Source organism: Manis pentadactyla, chromosome 12 (assembly GCF_030020395.1).
Source record: "Manis pentadactyla isolate mManPen7 chromosome 12, mManPen7.hap1, whole genome shotgun sequence".
NCBI lineage: Eukaryota > Metazoa > Chordata > Mammalia > Pholidota > Manidae > Manis > Manis pentadactyla.
The window spans coordinates 30,485,116-30,500,613 of record NC_080030.1 but is presented as its reverse complement, the minus strand read 5'-3'; the positions used below and the strand labels follow the sequence as shown (position 1 = coordinate 30,500,613).

The 15,498-nt window shown below is 54.3% G+C and overlaps 1 protein-coding gene across 7 annotated transcripts in view; it reads right to left on the bottom strand.

Moving 5' to 3' along the window:
• UNC93A (unc-93 homolog A) overlaps positions 1 to 15,498 on the bottom strand; it is a 31,356-nt gene continuing 15,858 nt past the window's right edge. For all 7 annotated transcript variants that reach the window (XM_057490277.1, XM_057490281.1, XM_057490282.1 and 4 more), the window contains 4 exons: positions 13,825 to 14,033; positions 11,975 to 12,110; positions 9,695 to 9,826; positions 1 to 790 (listed from right to left, as the gene is read on the bottom strand). In XM_057490277.1, the coding sequence (XP_057346260.1) occupies positions 525 to 790; positions 9,695 to 9,826; positions 11,975 to 12,110; positions 13,825 to 14,033 (743 nt within the window). In that variant the 3' untranslated portion in view covers positions 1 to 524. The remainder of the gene's footprint in view (positions 791 to 9,694; positions 9,827 to 11,974; positions 12,111 to 13,824; positions 14,034 to 15,498) is intronic.

Genomic DNA, 15,498 nt, shown 5'->3' with positions numbered 1-15,498 from the left:
TCCATAATATAATTGCATCTATTTAGAAACTCTTACTAAGTTCTAAGACACATAAACTCTAGTCTGGCTTCATTACTTACTGACCCTGGGAAGGCCTTGCCTAGACGTCAGTTTACCCTTTTGCAAAATCACAGTGTTAGACTGCATTATTTTAAGCATCCTTCCAATTCTTTAAAAAAAACAACAATGACAACAACACAAACAAGTCTAAGTTGTTGATTCTGTGATTCTGAGCAAATTCCTTAGGGCTAATTATACCAGAAACATTTTTCTTTTGTTGGAAATTAACTGATTCCTTCCTGTATGCTCCTGATTTCTATTGATGAGATGGTGGACTGAAAATTGGTTGGAATAGAAAAAAAAATTACATGAAGAAATGAAACTAAACTATATCATTGTATCTTCAATATGGCCAAATACTGCTGAAACAAATGTGAAGAAACTACTGTAAACCCCGAGGCCTCTTCAGATAAATTCCTCTTGCTGATGCCCTCCGCACTCATCTGCCAAGGAGGCTGTCGCTCTCACATTTCCGTCCGCGTTTCCCCTTCCTCTGCTGGTTTTGTCTGTTCTGTGGCCTGCGGCCTGTTTGAGTTCTTAAACTCCATATACTCAACAATCCCATATGCCACCATGGTCAGAACCAGGATGAGCAGGAGGATATAGAGTTTGACATTAACACATAAAACTGTACCATAGCCAAACGCAATGACGAACCCCAGGGCTTCCCAAAGGCGGTAGTTGGCAAAGGCGGCCTCTTTGTTCTTCTCAAACAGGACGCCATAAAGAGCTGCAAAGGAGAGATGGAGTGAGCATGCTGGGGAAGGCCTCAGACCGCCACCACTTCCTGCTGAAAATGGGTCGCTCTCCCTTTGCCCAGCGTTCTCCACAAAATCAGAACCTTTTCATTTTGAAAACACAGAATCATGTCATGCTGCGGGTTATAGCAGGTGAGGTGACAGGTGACATTCTCCAGCAGTGAAGACCTCTGCTACATATAAGAAACCGAGTTCATGAAACGTTAGCCTCTGGGCCTAAGCCCTCATGTTGCAGAGAAGAAAAGCAAGGTGTCGAGACCTGACTGTGCAAGTTCAGGTGCGGCCACTCCCCGGAGCCCAGAATGGAGGACAAACCGAAGCAATGATCATATTTGTGAGAGGTGTTTAGCCTTTCACAGGAATGCCGGCCAAGACTCGCACACTAGCTTAGCAGGTGAGTTATTTCAACCTCAGGATTTTTGATGACTGCTGTGGAGTAACAAAATTACCATTATATGGGACTTGCATTATGATTCTGGAGACTGTATGAGCCAGGGTTGAGCCACGCATGCTGCCAGTGTCAGAGTGCCCCACACTCATGCCCTGATGCAAGGACTAGTGTTAGGGGACCCTTTGGTGGTCACATAAAGCTCTGAGACAGAAACGACCTGTGTCTATGTGAAGGGTGAACTGTGTTCCCTCAAAGTCCATGGGCTGGAGTCCTAACCCCCAGGACCCTAGACTGTGGCCATGTTTGGAGATGAGCCTTTAAGGGGTGATTAAGGTAAATGAGGTCATGTGGGTGGACCCCTGTCCTAGGGATTGGTGTACTTAGAGAAAGAGGAGATCAGGACAGACACACACACAGGGACAGCCATGCAATGACCCAGGGAGAAGGTGGTCATCTGCACGCCCAGGAGAGAAGCCTTGGAGAGACCAGCCCTGCCACCCCGGGTCTCTGCTCCCAGCCTCCAGGACCCGGAGAAGTGGATTTCTGTTCAGAAGCTGCCTGGCCTATGGAGTTTTGTTACAGCAGCCAGGCTGACTCATGCCCTAGGAAGCTGAGCATGGTACCCATCTGGACCGGATTTGTGGGCCCTGTACCTCCAGATGCCTAGAATTCACACACGTTATCAGAAATCTTAAAAGAATCTGAAACTACTGTGCTTTTCTAGCCTCCGTTAAGGACTGCATGGCAATCACAGCCCGGAGCTCTGCAGAGACCGGGTCAATTTCTGCTTCCGGGAGGCTGAGGCCCACCCACGGGACGTGGGCTCCGAGTGCTTAGCTTTTCTATCCCGTCTGTGTGGTTCCCTGCTTCATGCTCTAATCATTTCTGAATCTCCAGTTTCACCCCAACAGGGCTTCCCCCAGCCTGGCGCTCAAGCGGTCTTCTAAAACCTGTCCTGTCACCCCCACACTGAGACCCTTCATAGGCCCCGCCTTCTGCCTCACAAGGGGGCGGGCCCTCCGTTCCCGGCCCCGCCCTCCAGGCCCCTGCGTGCTGCTGGCCATCGTGCCCCCGCTTTGGCCCCCTGCCCACGCCCTGTGCCCTGTGTAGGGACAGTGACTGCCATGCCCATACAAACCGCTCTTTCCAGAATGATAATCCAGCACTATCAGAGGGTCAGCAAGTCACTTGTTGAGTGACTATGTGGACACAGGATGGACAGGGCCTTCATGAAGTGAGCAGGATACCAGCAGCAGGGAAGCCCTCAAGCCCATGAGCCACAGGGTTACCGGTTACATGTGTTAAAAGCCCAGCAGCCCACCCCGGAGAGAGTCGGGGTGATATAGGGCTGGCAGCCACACAGCAGATGTACCATAGGGCCCTTTTGTGTGAGTGTGGCACTAAGTGAGCCCGAATGTCACATAGGCCTCCAGCTGGGGCAGGATGCACACAGCCTCTGGCCCAGCCTCAGGGGTGCAGGTCCCACCGCACTACGGAGCCCACTACTCCCGGGGCAGCTGAAGCATGCAAAGTCATGCAGACCCGCTCAGAGCTGCCTCTGCAGGGCGAGTGGCTGCGGACAGGAGAGCCCAGTGTGGGGTTTTCCTTTCCCAGCTCTTGTTCTGTCCCTTTCCTTCTCCTGCAGGGAGGGGGCAGGGTGGTAGGGAGAAGAGGTTCTGCTGGCATGGTGCCCAGAGATGCCTCTTGGCTTTCAGCTACTCAACTGTCCATCGACGGTGGCAGGGGCGCCAGAGGGTGAGGCCTTGGGCAGATATGAGGTACACATTTTAAGTAACGTGTGTGTTTGGGCAAACAAGAGGCTGTTCAGAACCCTCGGAAGAAGGTGCCCTTCTGGCTGAGAGTCTGCAAGGTGTCCACCTCGGTGAAAGCTAACATGCAAAGGGAACCCAAGGACAACATCCAGGGATTTAGTCAGCATCTAAAGTTATCTTAAAGACCCCTTGTCCTTCTTTGGAGGGTCACTCTTAAAATCAGCTCCCAAAACGCAATGCTCGGGAGGAAAATTTGAGCTGAGATGCTATGGCTGCAAAGGGGTAGGTTACTTCATGGTCTGTGGCAAGAAGGGCCCAACCGCACCTTCACAGGTGTGGTACCTGAGCAAATGCACCCGATTTTATGAATATGCCAGTAACAAGGGCAATTCAAATTTTAAGCTCATGTTTTTGGTCTGTAGGTGGTGTCATTAAGATTAAATTCAGATTGTGATGATTATAAATCGCTGTGCTCCAAGCTAAGGGGCTCTCCCTGCTTTCCCCTGATCAGATTCTCATTGGTCCAAGGCCAGTTCAGCCTCTTATGCAGCCATGTGCTCCTAAACTTCCTGAGTTTCTTTGTCGATGTAAACTTGCTGGGCCCCCATAGCCTGATATACCAAATGAGGGGCTTGATTCTGAAATTGGCCCCTAGAGAGATCTGCCTGTGGGAAGGAGAGGTCTAGAATGTCTGTGGGCTCATGCCCCACATTCAAAACAGCCTCAATGTGTTTGGGAGGCAGGGGGAGCCCCTCAGAACAGGAGGACAGGAGGACTCAAAACCTAGAAGTTGGCAGGACTGAAGAAGACACGTGGCAAGTTGTAGAGAGGTGAGGCCCCTTCTCCCCCATCCTGGGCATGGCTTTGTCCAACAGAAGCTGGATCAGAGCCCACAGAGGGAGCAAGCCAGGGACCCTGAGGTTGGCAGCCAGAACACCTTTAAGGAAGTACAGAGAAGGGAACAGGGGAACCCACTGGGGGTGTGCACGAGTAACTTCAGGCCCTGCCGGAAGGAGAAGGTGACAGAGCCAGGCATAATTAAGCAAAACCAGGTTTTTCATGAAACTACTCATGATCTGATTCCTATTTTAATCTGAACAAAGAAAGCAATACATTAATTGTGCCAAATATCAATAGTTGATATGGTGGGTAGAGGGGAAAGACATTAAAAAGAAAAGGAAAGTAAGCTAAAAACATTTCAACAATTCTGAAGTTACTCTGCATGTATACTAGGATTGAACAAGTAAGCAGTGTGGTTGAAGAGTGGGGGCCAGGTTTCTGGCAGAGAAAGAAGTCCCAGGACAGCAGTAGGGAGTAGAATGAAACCTTAGTGCCGGAGTAGAGGGGACATAAGTGTGCACACAGATAGGCAGATACAGAGACAAGAAAGATGGATATGTATACGGGTCACCATGCCTCCCCTCTGTACACTGAGGGAGCTTAGAATCATCATCATCTCAGTGGCAATGAGCACACCCAGCACTCAGATCTTGGTTTCTAATACCATTATCTAATAAAATGAACCTGGGCTTCTTGGAGAAGTGACTGATTCTAGTACTGGCCCAGGAGAATTACAAAGTGGGCCTGGGACATTTTATATTGCCAGAAAATAAGGAAGTACTAAAAAAAATCAATGGGACATGTCAGAAGGACACATGTGCCAATGTGAAAGATGGCAACAGCCAAGCTAGAACAATCATAACAACAGAGTAAGAAACATAGCATTGGATTGCAACCCAAAGGGTGCAATAAATACATGAGCCCATATGGGCATAGATAAATGTGTGTATAAAAAGGAAGTAGGCTGGGGAAAGGGTCAGCTGTTCCTTAAGAGGAATTAGACATAATTTATGTACACACCCCCCTCCAGGAGGAGGAGGTTGATTACTTCCCGCTTGCCTGGGGTCTGGACTTGCTGACTGGCTTCCACAGAGCTGACTGTGGAAAGGGAAGAGGAGCAGCTAGGCACTGGAGACCCGCAGACACCAGGATGACCAGTGACCACGGTTCACACCACCGGTAATTGTCGTGCTGCCCCATGCCCACAGCTGGTGTGGTGAGAGACGCACAGTGCTCTGGGCTCCTCCGCAAGCCCCTAACTCCAGCCTAATCACCAGAAAACATCAGATGAACCCTTAAGGGACAGTCTACAAAATACCTGGCCGTTGTTCTTCAGAAGTGCCCAGGTTATGTAAATCAAGGAAAAATGAGAGACCTTCACAGACCAGACGTGGAGATGTGGTGACTAAATGCAGGTGGTGCCCTGGATGGGACCCTGGGGCACAAAACGTGAGAAGAGTGGAGAAATCTAAATATAGTCTGAAGCTCAGTTAAGTCATATCCATTTGAGTGCAGTTAAGAACATGTTTATGTTTATTTTCTAGTTTTGACAAATGTACCATGGTTTTGTTCAATGTTAGTGTTCAGGTACATGGAGTAAAAGGGATGTGGGAACTCTGTCCTGTCTTTGTACTTTTCCATAAATCTAGGATCATTACCAAATCAACAGTTTATTTAAAAAGAGGAAGATACTTGCTCTCAGCCTCATCCTCCTGGGAAGGCACCCGGGGGAGGGATGGGATGCTGACTCCTGTCCTTGGATGTGGACAAGCAGTCGGGTGGTCTCGTTTGGAAGACAAGACAAATGAACTGGGCATTCAGAGAAGTCAGATTTCCTGAGTTTGTTGCCCCAGAAGCAGCCCATTTGGCAAAAGAGTATTTTTAGACTGGACATTCTGAGTTGTAAACGCAGTGCACTGGCTCGTGAGGGTTGCTGCGGCCACGGCACCCCCTTCCATGAGCCATCAGGGCGAGTAAGCAGATGGGAGGTACTGGCCCAGGCGGACTGACCTGGGGCTGAGCTGGAGCCCCAGGACCAGCCACACAGCCGCTCCCCAATTTTGCCCCAGAGGGAGGACTTGCTGGCTCATTCACCTGCCTCACTTCTTACCTGGACAACTGTGATTATCAGGTTTTTAAATTAAGAAGGGATGATGGAAAAGGAGGATTAATTGCTCTGAATTGTATTCAGCCTCATTAATTAGGAAAGTATGTGGCTCAGATACTTTCTTGAAATAGAGACACATATTCAGGGGCAATAGTATTAGAACCCCAACTTGCTATTTAAAAAAGGAAAAATGAGAGAGAGTTGTCCTCGAGAGGTCGCAAAAACTACACAAAATTTCCAGTTGTTAAAATGCAAAGGCCACACGCCCTGTTTCTGCAGGAGGGCCGGCTCCACAAGGGCCTGCGGAAGGCGGCCTGTGGGGAGGACCACTCCTGGCCAGGACTGCAAGTCCGGGCTCCGCAGACATTCTCAAGTATGGGAAAAGAGCAATTTTCCCCAACTGATCTTACCTTGAAAAAAATTACCTTTCATCTGTACAAAAATACAGAAGTAATTCATTTTAAATTAGCATCCCTATTCTAGGGAGTCTTTATTCAAGTTATTCACTGGACCCCACATAGCCCTGCACAATTCTGACCACCGGTTTCCCTGACAGGCTTGAAGGTCATTTGAGAAAGGGAGGGTTCATGCTATTCGTGCATTTCAGGGAGAAAGAAGACCAAACATTTTTATGGCAAGCATTCGAAACATCTAGAGAATTACAGTGTGCAGTATTGTGTGGCTACTTACCTGGCTTTTCAGGTATAAATACTTTTTGAAATTCAGGTAAATGCAGAGATGTCCTACCATTTTAGAAAGCAAGTCAGTATGTGCATTTGGAGTGTTCAATAAAATACCAGAGCCTTTCGTACCCCCACAGGGATACTGAAAGAATTCTCTGCTGATGCTTCCTGGGTGAGGTGCCTAGGACTCCTACAAATAATGGGACCTGTCTCTAGTTATAATCCCAGACTGCCAGGAAAAGCCGGAGCAGGTTTTGTTCATCTCTCTGCTGAATCAGTGTTTCTGGTGAATGTATCAAAAGCCTAGCGGTGAATAGTTTCAGGCATTGTTCCAGGTTTTGCTCTGGATCAGAACACACCAGATTACAGCTGTGTGTCAGACACGTGTCTGTCACCTGGGTCAGAACCTCACAAAGCCCCTGCATTACTGAGGCAGCAGGAAAGACTGTGAGACCCACACCCCATAAATCCTACAGCATTAGGTTTGTTCAAGGATGTTTTCTCAGCGGCAAGAAGGCTGACATGGAAGGCGGGGCTGTGCGGGCAGCTGAGCCCACAGTGGCTGAGGGCATGGGGATCTGTGGGCACAGGGCTCTGCCAAGCCTCCTGTCCCTGGAAATGAGGGCTCGTGGCTTATTTGCGGATTGGCCTGACACCATTCCTCCCCCCAGGTGTTTCCCAGGCCAAGGCTGAGTGGTGATGTCTCTAAGGAGAGCAGCTCTCTTCCAAAGCCAAGCCCATCTTGGCAGCCCTCATGTCTCCCAGTCTCCAAACAGCTCGACACACAGGGGCTCGCCTCCTGGGCCACAGATGGGTCCACGGCAATCAAGGATCAGGGTTCCCGCCTGCACCAAAGGGGGACCCTGGAGCCCTGCCCCCAGGTGCTGCCACGGCGCGCAGCCTGTCCCTTCTCTCCGGGGGCTGCCATGCCCTCTCTGGTGACACATCTCATGGTAGAAGCACCACCAGAGCCGGCCAAGGAGGCGCCCACCCTCCCAGGCCCCTGCTTCCAACCCCTCGGGGCCTCCTGGCTGCTGCAGGACTGCTCCCCTCCCTGAGGGCTCTGGCCGCTCGGTCTCCACCGGGACCCGCCCCTGCTGACCTGCACGGCGTGGCGCCCTGACTGGCACCCAGCGGCCTGGCCCCGGCTGAGCTCAGGAGCCATGCTCCACATCGCGCACACCTGGGCCTTGCTCCACCCCCCAAACCCGAGGGCCCGGCAGCGCGCGCTCCTGCTCTCAGGGCCCCTGACCTCTGATGCCACCGGCCCCTCCTCTCCTGTGTGCCTCTGGTCACCCTCACCTGTGGCCCCCAGTTCGACCTGGTGCGTCCCTGCCCCTCCCACACTGTGCTGGCTGCGCAGCCCCATGCACCAGGTGCGCCTGCTCACACTCTCCACTCAGCTGCCTGAAGTCGTGCACCAGCTCCACAGTCCTGGGGTCCTGGGAAGGCCCTGCATGCCCTCGAGGCTGTCCCAGGCCTAGCCTTGCACCCCCCGTGCTCTCCTGTCCACCCATGAGACCGGGGGACCTGATGATGGGGGCTGTGGCCTCTGCAGGGCACCAGGGCCCAGGCCCGGCTCTGCCCTCTCAGCCAAGCCTTGGCAGTGACTTGGGAGGGGTAGGCAGCCCAGCAGGGCTATAGCCGCCAGTGCACCCACTGAGAGGCCCCCGCAGCCCCTGGCACACAGTGACCGTCCTGGGGTCTGTCTCCTGCGATGGCCACTGGCTATCACCTTAGAGGAAATGGGACTTTCTTCACTCTTTTTCCTATGTGCCCTTCATTCCCACTTCCTCCCCTTTGTACCCCAAAGATGGCACCCTCCCCCGGTCCCTCCTCCGTCCTCTATCCCCACTCCTGCACCCCCGCCCAGCCCCCTGCATCTCCTTCCGGGCACTGGCCTCACCACAGACTGTAGCTCTGAGCCTGGTCGCGACCCCAGGTGATGAACATCAGGAGCAGCCCCCTCTCCGTGCTGAGCCCCCACCAGCATCCCTTGGCCTGCCGGCAGCTGAGGCCCTCAGCAGCGCACCTGCCTGCCACCTCGTCTGCATGTGCCCCTCACACCCATCTGGAACGCCCAGGGAGCTGCCCTGTGAGGCCCCGGGCTACCTCGCTGCAGGCCTGCCTGTCCCACCTAATCATGACAGCAACCCCTTGTCCCTCCTGGCCACACCCTTTCTGCTGCTTCCAGTAACACTGAGAGACCGGTCCCCTCACCAGGCAGGCCCAGGCCCCATTCGGTCACTCTCAGGGCTCCTGCTCAGCCTGCCCCCTTCTGCTGTGGCTGGAATGCTGTGTCCCCCAAATTCACATGCTGGAACCTAACCCCAAATGTGATGGCATCAGGGGGCAAGCCCCCGGGGGTGGCCAGGCTCATGAATGGGGACCTCAAAAGGCACCACGTGAGGAGACGGCGTCTGTAACCAGGTTCCCTCTCGGCTCCCGGTCTCAGAGCTGTGAGAAGCAAACCGTGAGCCATCTGCTGTTCACAGGCCCGGGGCTGTGGGGTCCTGGCGCAGGCTCCTGGGTGGACTGGGACTGCTCCTGCCTGGCATCCCCTGCCCTACAGCCCTGCCTGGGGACAGTCCCCAGGATGTAGTTCAGCTATGACCTCCAGGATGGAGCCCGTGCTGACCGCCCCTCCTGCCCCAGCTCAGATCCCCCAGAACTTTGACACCCAGCCCCAGTGCCGCTGCTCGGATGCGATCCTAGTTCCTCTACCCCAGAAGGTATGTGTCTGTCTTCCCACCGCGGCTGAGCGCCCCGAAGGGCTCTGCCTCCCCAGGGCCTGCAAGAAGCAGGTGGCAGGAGACTCGCTCCGCTCCGAGGCACCCTTGTCTGGGAAAGCCCTGAAGGAGTGTCAATTCTGGGGAGGAAAGCTGTACTCGGGTGATTTTCTCTTTTCCTCATAGGGCTGCCCAGGTGCTCAGAGAAAATCTTCAAGTCCACAGGAGGAGACTGGAGCCCTCTGCCTGCCTGCCAGGGTCCCTGCTCCACTCTCCCTGCTGGAGGGTGTCCCACATCTCCCCAGGCCCCGACCCATGGCTGCTGAGGTTGGGGGCAGGAGGCGGGAAACTCACCACTGTTTTGTGTCTGCCAGACGGCGTCAGCTGTGCCCCAAAGGCCGGGCAATATGAAGAACACAGCCAGCTGACTGGGGTGAGGCTTCCACAGCAAGAGGGTGATGATGCAACACAGGTGGGTCACTGCTCCTGTGAGCGTGCAGGGGGAGGAAGAGGATGCTGTGAGCGTGCAGGGGGAGGAAGAGGATGCTGTGAGCGTGCAGGGGGAGGAAGGCCATGCTGTGAGCATGCAGGAGGAGGAAGAGGATGCTGTGAGCGTGCAGGGCGAGGAATAGGATGCTGTGAGCGTGCAGGGGGAGGAAGGCCATACTGTGAGCATGCAGGGGGAGGAAGGCCATGCTGTGAGCGTGCAGGGGGAGGAAGAGGATGCTGTGAGCGTGCAGGGGGAGGAAGAGGATGCTGTGAGCGTGCAGGGGGAGGAAGGCCATGCTGTGAGCATGCAGGAGGAGGAAGAGGATGCTGTGAGCGTGCAGGGCGAGGAATAGGATGCTGTGAGCGTGCAGGGGGAGGAAGGCCATACTGTGAGCATGCAGGGGGAGGAAGGCCATGCTGTGAGCGTGCAGGGGGAGGAAGAGGATGCTGTGAGCGTGCAGGGGGAGGAAGAGGATGCTGTGAGCGTGCAGGGGGAGGAAGGCCATACTGTGAGCATGCAGGGGGAGGAAGGCCATGCTGTGAGCGTGCAGGGGGAGGAAGAGGATGCTGTGAGCGTGCAGGGGGAGGAAGAGGATGCTGTGAGCGTGCAGGGGGAGGAAGGCCATGCTGTGAGCATGCAGGAGGAGGAAGAGGATGCTGTGAGCGTGCAGGGCGAGGAAGAGGATGCTGTGAGCGTGCAGGGGGAGGAAGGCTATACTGTGAGCATGCAGGGGGAGGAAGGCCATGCTGTGAGTGTGCAGGGGGAGGAAGAGGATGCTGTGAGCGTGCAGGGGGAGGAAGGCCATGCTGTGAGTGTGCAGGGAGAGGAAGGCCATGCTGTATGCGTGCAGGGGGAGGAAGGGCACGCTGTGAGCCTGTGGAGGCAGAGGATCGCCAGGAGGCCAGTGCCAGGCCGCCAGCTCCCGCCAGCTCCGAGCGCCCTGGTGCACTAATGCTAAGGGAGCCTTCCCCATCCTTTGCTTCCCAGCCTAAATAACGTCTCCTGAAAACACTCACACTGATTTCTCCACGTGGCTTTGACTCTGAACGTGCAGGCTGACCTGCGTGGCCTGTGTAGCCCAGCTGCCCGCCTCTGGTCCCCACAGCACAGGGAGGTTGGGGCAATGCCTCTGTGTCGCAGGGGAAGTGCCGTCCTGCCTGGGCCAGGAAGGCCAGCAGGTGGGACACAGAAGGGCTTCCGCCTTCTGGGGGCCGTAAGCATGGCTTCTCACTGGTGGTGCAGGCCTGGGGAGGGCCGTGCCCACTGTGGGAGCCAGGCCCTGCAGACAGGGCAGGGATGGGGGAGGCGAGGCTGGCAGAAGCATCCAGGCTCATTCCTCCTGACCTGGTCCCGGGGGGTCTAGGATTTGGCCCATGATTTCTGGAGGTGCTGCAGTTCTATTACTCCAATATAGTAACAGAACAGCTCACAACAGCCCAGCACTGCCTGGCGGAAAGAGCAGGATCCAGGTGGTCAGAAGTAGCGGGTGCCCACTGGGCCCTGAGCTGTGACCTTGGCAAGCTGCTAGCCACCCTCTGTGTTCCTCGATTTCCTGCCCTCAAAGCGGGCAGTGTCCACTCCACCAGCACTCAGGATGAGCCAGGGAAACAGCACCCTCAGCTTCCCACAGGGCTGGCACTCCGACAAGGGTGCCCCTTTCCCCTCGGGCCTCCTCACCACAGACACCTTAGACCTTGGGCAGTGGGTGGCTGTTCTGTTAACGCCCTTATTTTTCATTATCCACAGCATCTCTAAATCTTCTTTCTCCCCTTTCCAAGAGAAATAAGGAGCAACAGTGTGTAGAGGTGCCAGCCAGCTTTAGGTCAGTGCATCCACTGTGTGGAGACACTGCCTCCCAGGAGCCCTCCCTGACTCCTTGCCACATGGCCCTGAAGACAGGCTCGGACATCCCTCGATGTGCCCCCACAAAACCCTGTACCTTCCCATTCTAGCCCTTACCACACTACATTTTAAATGCCCACAGTCTTGCCCTGGGAACTTGCGTCCACGGGCCTGGCCCAACACCCACCTGAGCCTGGTGCCAGTGCATTGCAGGGGTCAGGGGATGGGTCCCTGACTTCAGAGGAGCTGCATGTAACTCATGTTGCCTGCACTGCCTCAGTCGGGTGAGCGTGCCTACCTACCCAGTGTGTAGAGCGGGATTCTGCCCGTGTACTGGGAGATCTTCCCGTAGAACACGGAGCACAGCGAGTTGATGGCTGAGAAGCAGATCATCACGTAGCCGACAAACTGGATCCCCAGGGCGCAAGTGGTGTAGGACTGGGAGGAAGCACAGAGCGTCAGGGGCCGCAAGGCCAAGCTCCGACGGGCGGTCTGCTGGGCCATGTGAGCGGGGAGCACGGCTCATGCCAGATGGCACTCCGTGGCCGACTGCTGATGGCCCTGTCACCCCGGGACCTTTGACTAGGCTTCCGAGCTCCCTGAGTCAGGGAACAATGTGGGTGCTTGCAAGGAAAATGCCTCTGGGGCAAGAACTGGCAGGAATGGTCTGGACAGACCTGTGGACATGATTCTCCCACAGTCTGCCATATACTGCGACACACTTCCTGTTTATATGGGGCTGATATGAACCCTTTGTTTCCTACTCTGCCTATGAGACAGGAAGGAATAAGACGGAGGAATAGACGAGCAGAGCTTAGACAGTTTTTGGGGTGAAATACTGCGCATGACGTCACAGTGGCATCAGGACACATTTGTCCGAACTTCAGCAGGCATGATGACAAGAGTGAGCCCTGTGTGGACCATGCCTGTGGGTGAGCACATGTCCGTGCAGGTCCCCCTGTTGTGACAAGTACCCCGTCTGGTGGGGACATTGATATTGGAGGAGGCTATGAATGGGGGTCAAGGGGCATATGGGAAATCTCTGTGCCTACACTCAATTTTGTTATGAACCTAAAATTGCTCTAAACTAATAACATCTTAACAAAAAAAAGAACCAGATAGAAAGAAAATAAGGGGTCCTCAAAGGAAACTAGAAGGAAAATGCTCCTGTACAGAATGTGAGGTGCAGAGCGGCCCCCAGCCAGGACCCAGGCGGGCCTGCACACCGGTGCTCATACTTCACCCACCACTCCATGCCAGGCCAGCCTCGGGCAGACACTCAGATGAGGATGCCCCAGTGCATCTGGGAGGGCTGGGTAATGACAAGTCTGGAGGAGGGCTGTGCCCTCAGGGGAGTGCCCCCGGGTGCAGGTTGGCTGGACCACCATGGTCCTGGCTCTCCAGCCCTCACAGTGCCCCAGCTCCCACCTGGTACTTTCTGGGGAAGGGGATCTCAGCTCCACATCCCTGTTTGTGGCATGCCATCCACGACATCCCAGATGGCTCTTGAGGACAGGATGCCACCCGGGCAGGGGAACTAGAGACAGAGTCTTGGTGGGAAACCCATGATGGGGTGGCCGTGAATGCCAACCGAGGGACGGGGTCACTGTGCCCACTGGCATTGCTGTGCTGCTCCAGCCGCCCCCAGAGAGGCCCCCCTTTGTGCACAAACAGGCAGGTAGAGCAAAGCTTGGGGGCCTGAGGTGGTAAGGGTGCTCTGAGCAGGCACAGTGACTCTGCCCCAGGGCCACGTCCTTTTCTGGACTGTAACACATAATTGAAAGCTAGAGTGAGGAGGAATGTTGGCATTACTCGTGGATTTCATGTTTTTCCCTATTTTTTACTCTAAAATATGAGGGAGAGTGAGATGCAGGCAAGCAAACACTGATAAGTGTTAAATGTGATGACTCACGAATGCCTTTGGTCCTTTACCTGAAGACACAGCTCAAGCGTAAGGAAGTCTGAGCTCAGGTGAGCTCGTCTCCTGACCATAAACGTGGCCATCCTAAACCCAGTACCCTAACTGTGGCAGCCCCAGGCCAGGAAGGGCCAGGCAGGCCATGCACAGCCTGTCCCCCACCGCCCGGGGCAGGGCTCTGCGACGTGCAGACGCAGGAGACCCTCAGTCACCCACGCTGGGCGCCCCTCGTACCCTGGTGTAGTCGCCAGCCAGGAAGGCTTGCTCAAATCCGCTGTACATGGGCAGCAGGACCAGGAGACACAGACGTCTGTCTTTAAGGAGCCTGAAAGTCGACAGAACAGTAAACCAAAACGATGGTCTCTTCTCTTCATTTTTCTGCTGAACATCTTTTACGGGTTGGAGAAATACGGCTATCAGCAGGACGGCCAGGACCCCGCTTCCTGGAGGGAAAACAAAGGGCGGGGGCTGTGGTGCTCAGACCCCGGGGGCACCACCCTTTGCCTGGGTTTCCTCCAGCCACTTCTCCTTCTCTGGAGACGGAGGGTCAGCTTCAAGTCTGGACGCGGGCCCAGCCTGACTGAAGCCCCTGGCCACCTGCCACCCGGGAGCTGACACAGGGCTGTGACCGCCGTGCTGATTCTGGTGACTTGGGTCTGCCAGGCTCCCCCGTGCAGCCCATCACACAGGTTAGTCCTGTCTTCAGCGACATGAAATACACATACCTGGGGGGACTTCCCTGGCGTCTCAGCACCCTGAATGGTTGGCTGCTTCTCTCTTCCTAATCCTCAGGGAATTTCTACCAACAGCCAGCCTCCCTTCCCAGGACCATGAGTCCAGGAAAACCTTCCATTTGCTGTGCTTTGTATTTATTCCAGATCTATTTACCTAAAAGTCCTGTAGGAGGAACCAGTTACAGATATTATGGTATGCCCCAACTGCAGAAGGATACTGTGCTTTTGAAAAAAGAAAAAGCAACAGCTCTTTATACACTAAGGAGGGAAAATTCCTCAAATGGCTGAGAGAGAAATCAAGGTGCAGAACCCACAGGGTGCAAAATGTGCTACCATTTGCTTTTAACAAGGGGAGACATGAAGAGATACTGTTTACAAGGACATTGGAGAGCCTAGGAAGACAGGGCTGTCTGTGTGGGCAGGGCTGCTGGGTAGGCAGGGACAGAGGTGAGGGGCTTTCCCTGCACAGTGCTTGTGAATAGTTATCTAGGCACACAATTTTATTAAAGACAACTACTCCCTGCACCCTCAAGGGGCATCCTGTATGTTTGCGATTCCAAAATAAAGTGACATGTCTTTCTCTGCCGTGCACCACCTTATGACTTGATAAACCTTCCTTTCTCCTGGTGAAAGACTATGTATATTTATTTAGCTTCTTTTTCTTTACATGGAGACCTTTCCACACCCTGACTGGTTTGAATGTGACACACGTATATCTCTTCTGTTCCCTTCTGCCTGCAGTGATAATCACGCACTGTGTCTTGGAATCCCAGATCAATCTAAGAGCTGTGATGGTCTCCTGATGGTGGTCAGAACCCCTCAGAGCTGCTGTCAGTCACCAACCCCATCAACTGGTTGTAGACCTGTCGTCCTTTGGAGATGGTTTGGATTATTTTATCCCTTCACTGTGTCTCACCAGCCTCATCTGACCTTTTTGGTCCCTTACAGCCAGCGGGTGCCACCCCACAGCGGGTCCTTCCCAGCGGCATGCTGGCTGAGTGCCACTGAGACCCAAGGGTCAGCCCCAGACTACCTGCTGAAGCCATGAGACCCGTCCTCAGCCCATCTCCGGGAGCCGTACTGTCAATCTGCACCCACCCAGAGGGGCACCAACTGACCTCGAAGCCTCATTCCTGTAATTCAGCTACTTTCCCTCTCGGCCAAACAACAGCCC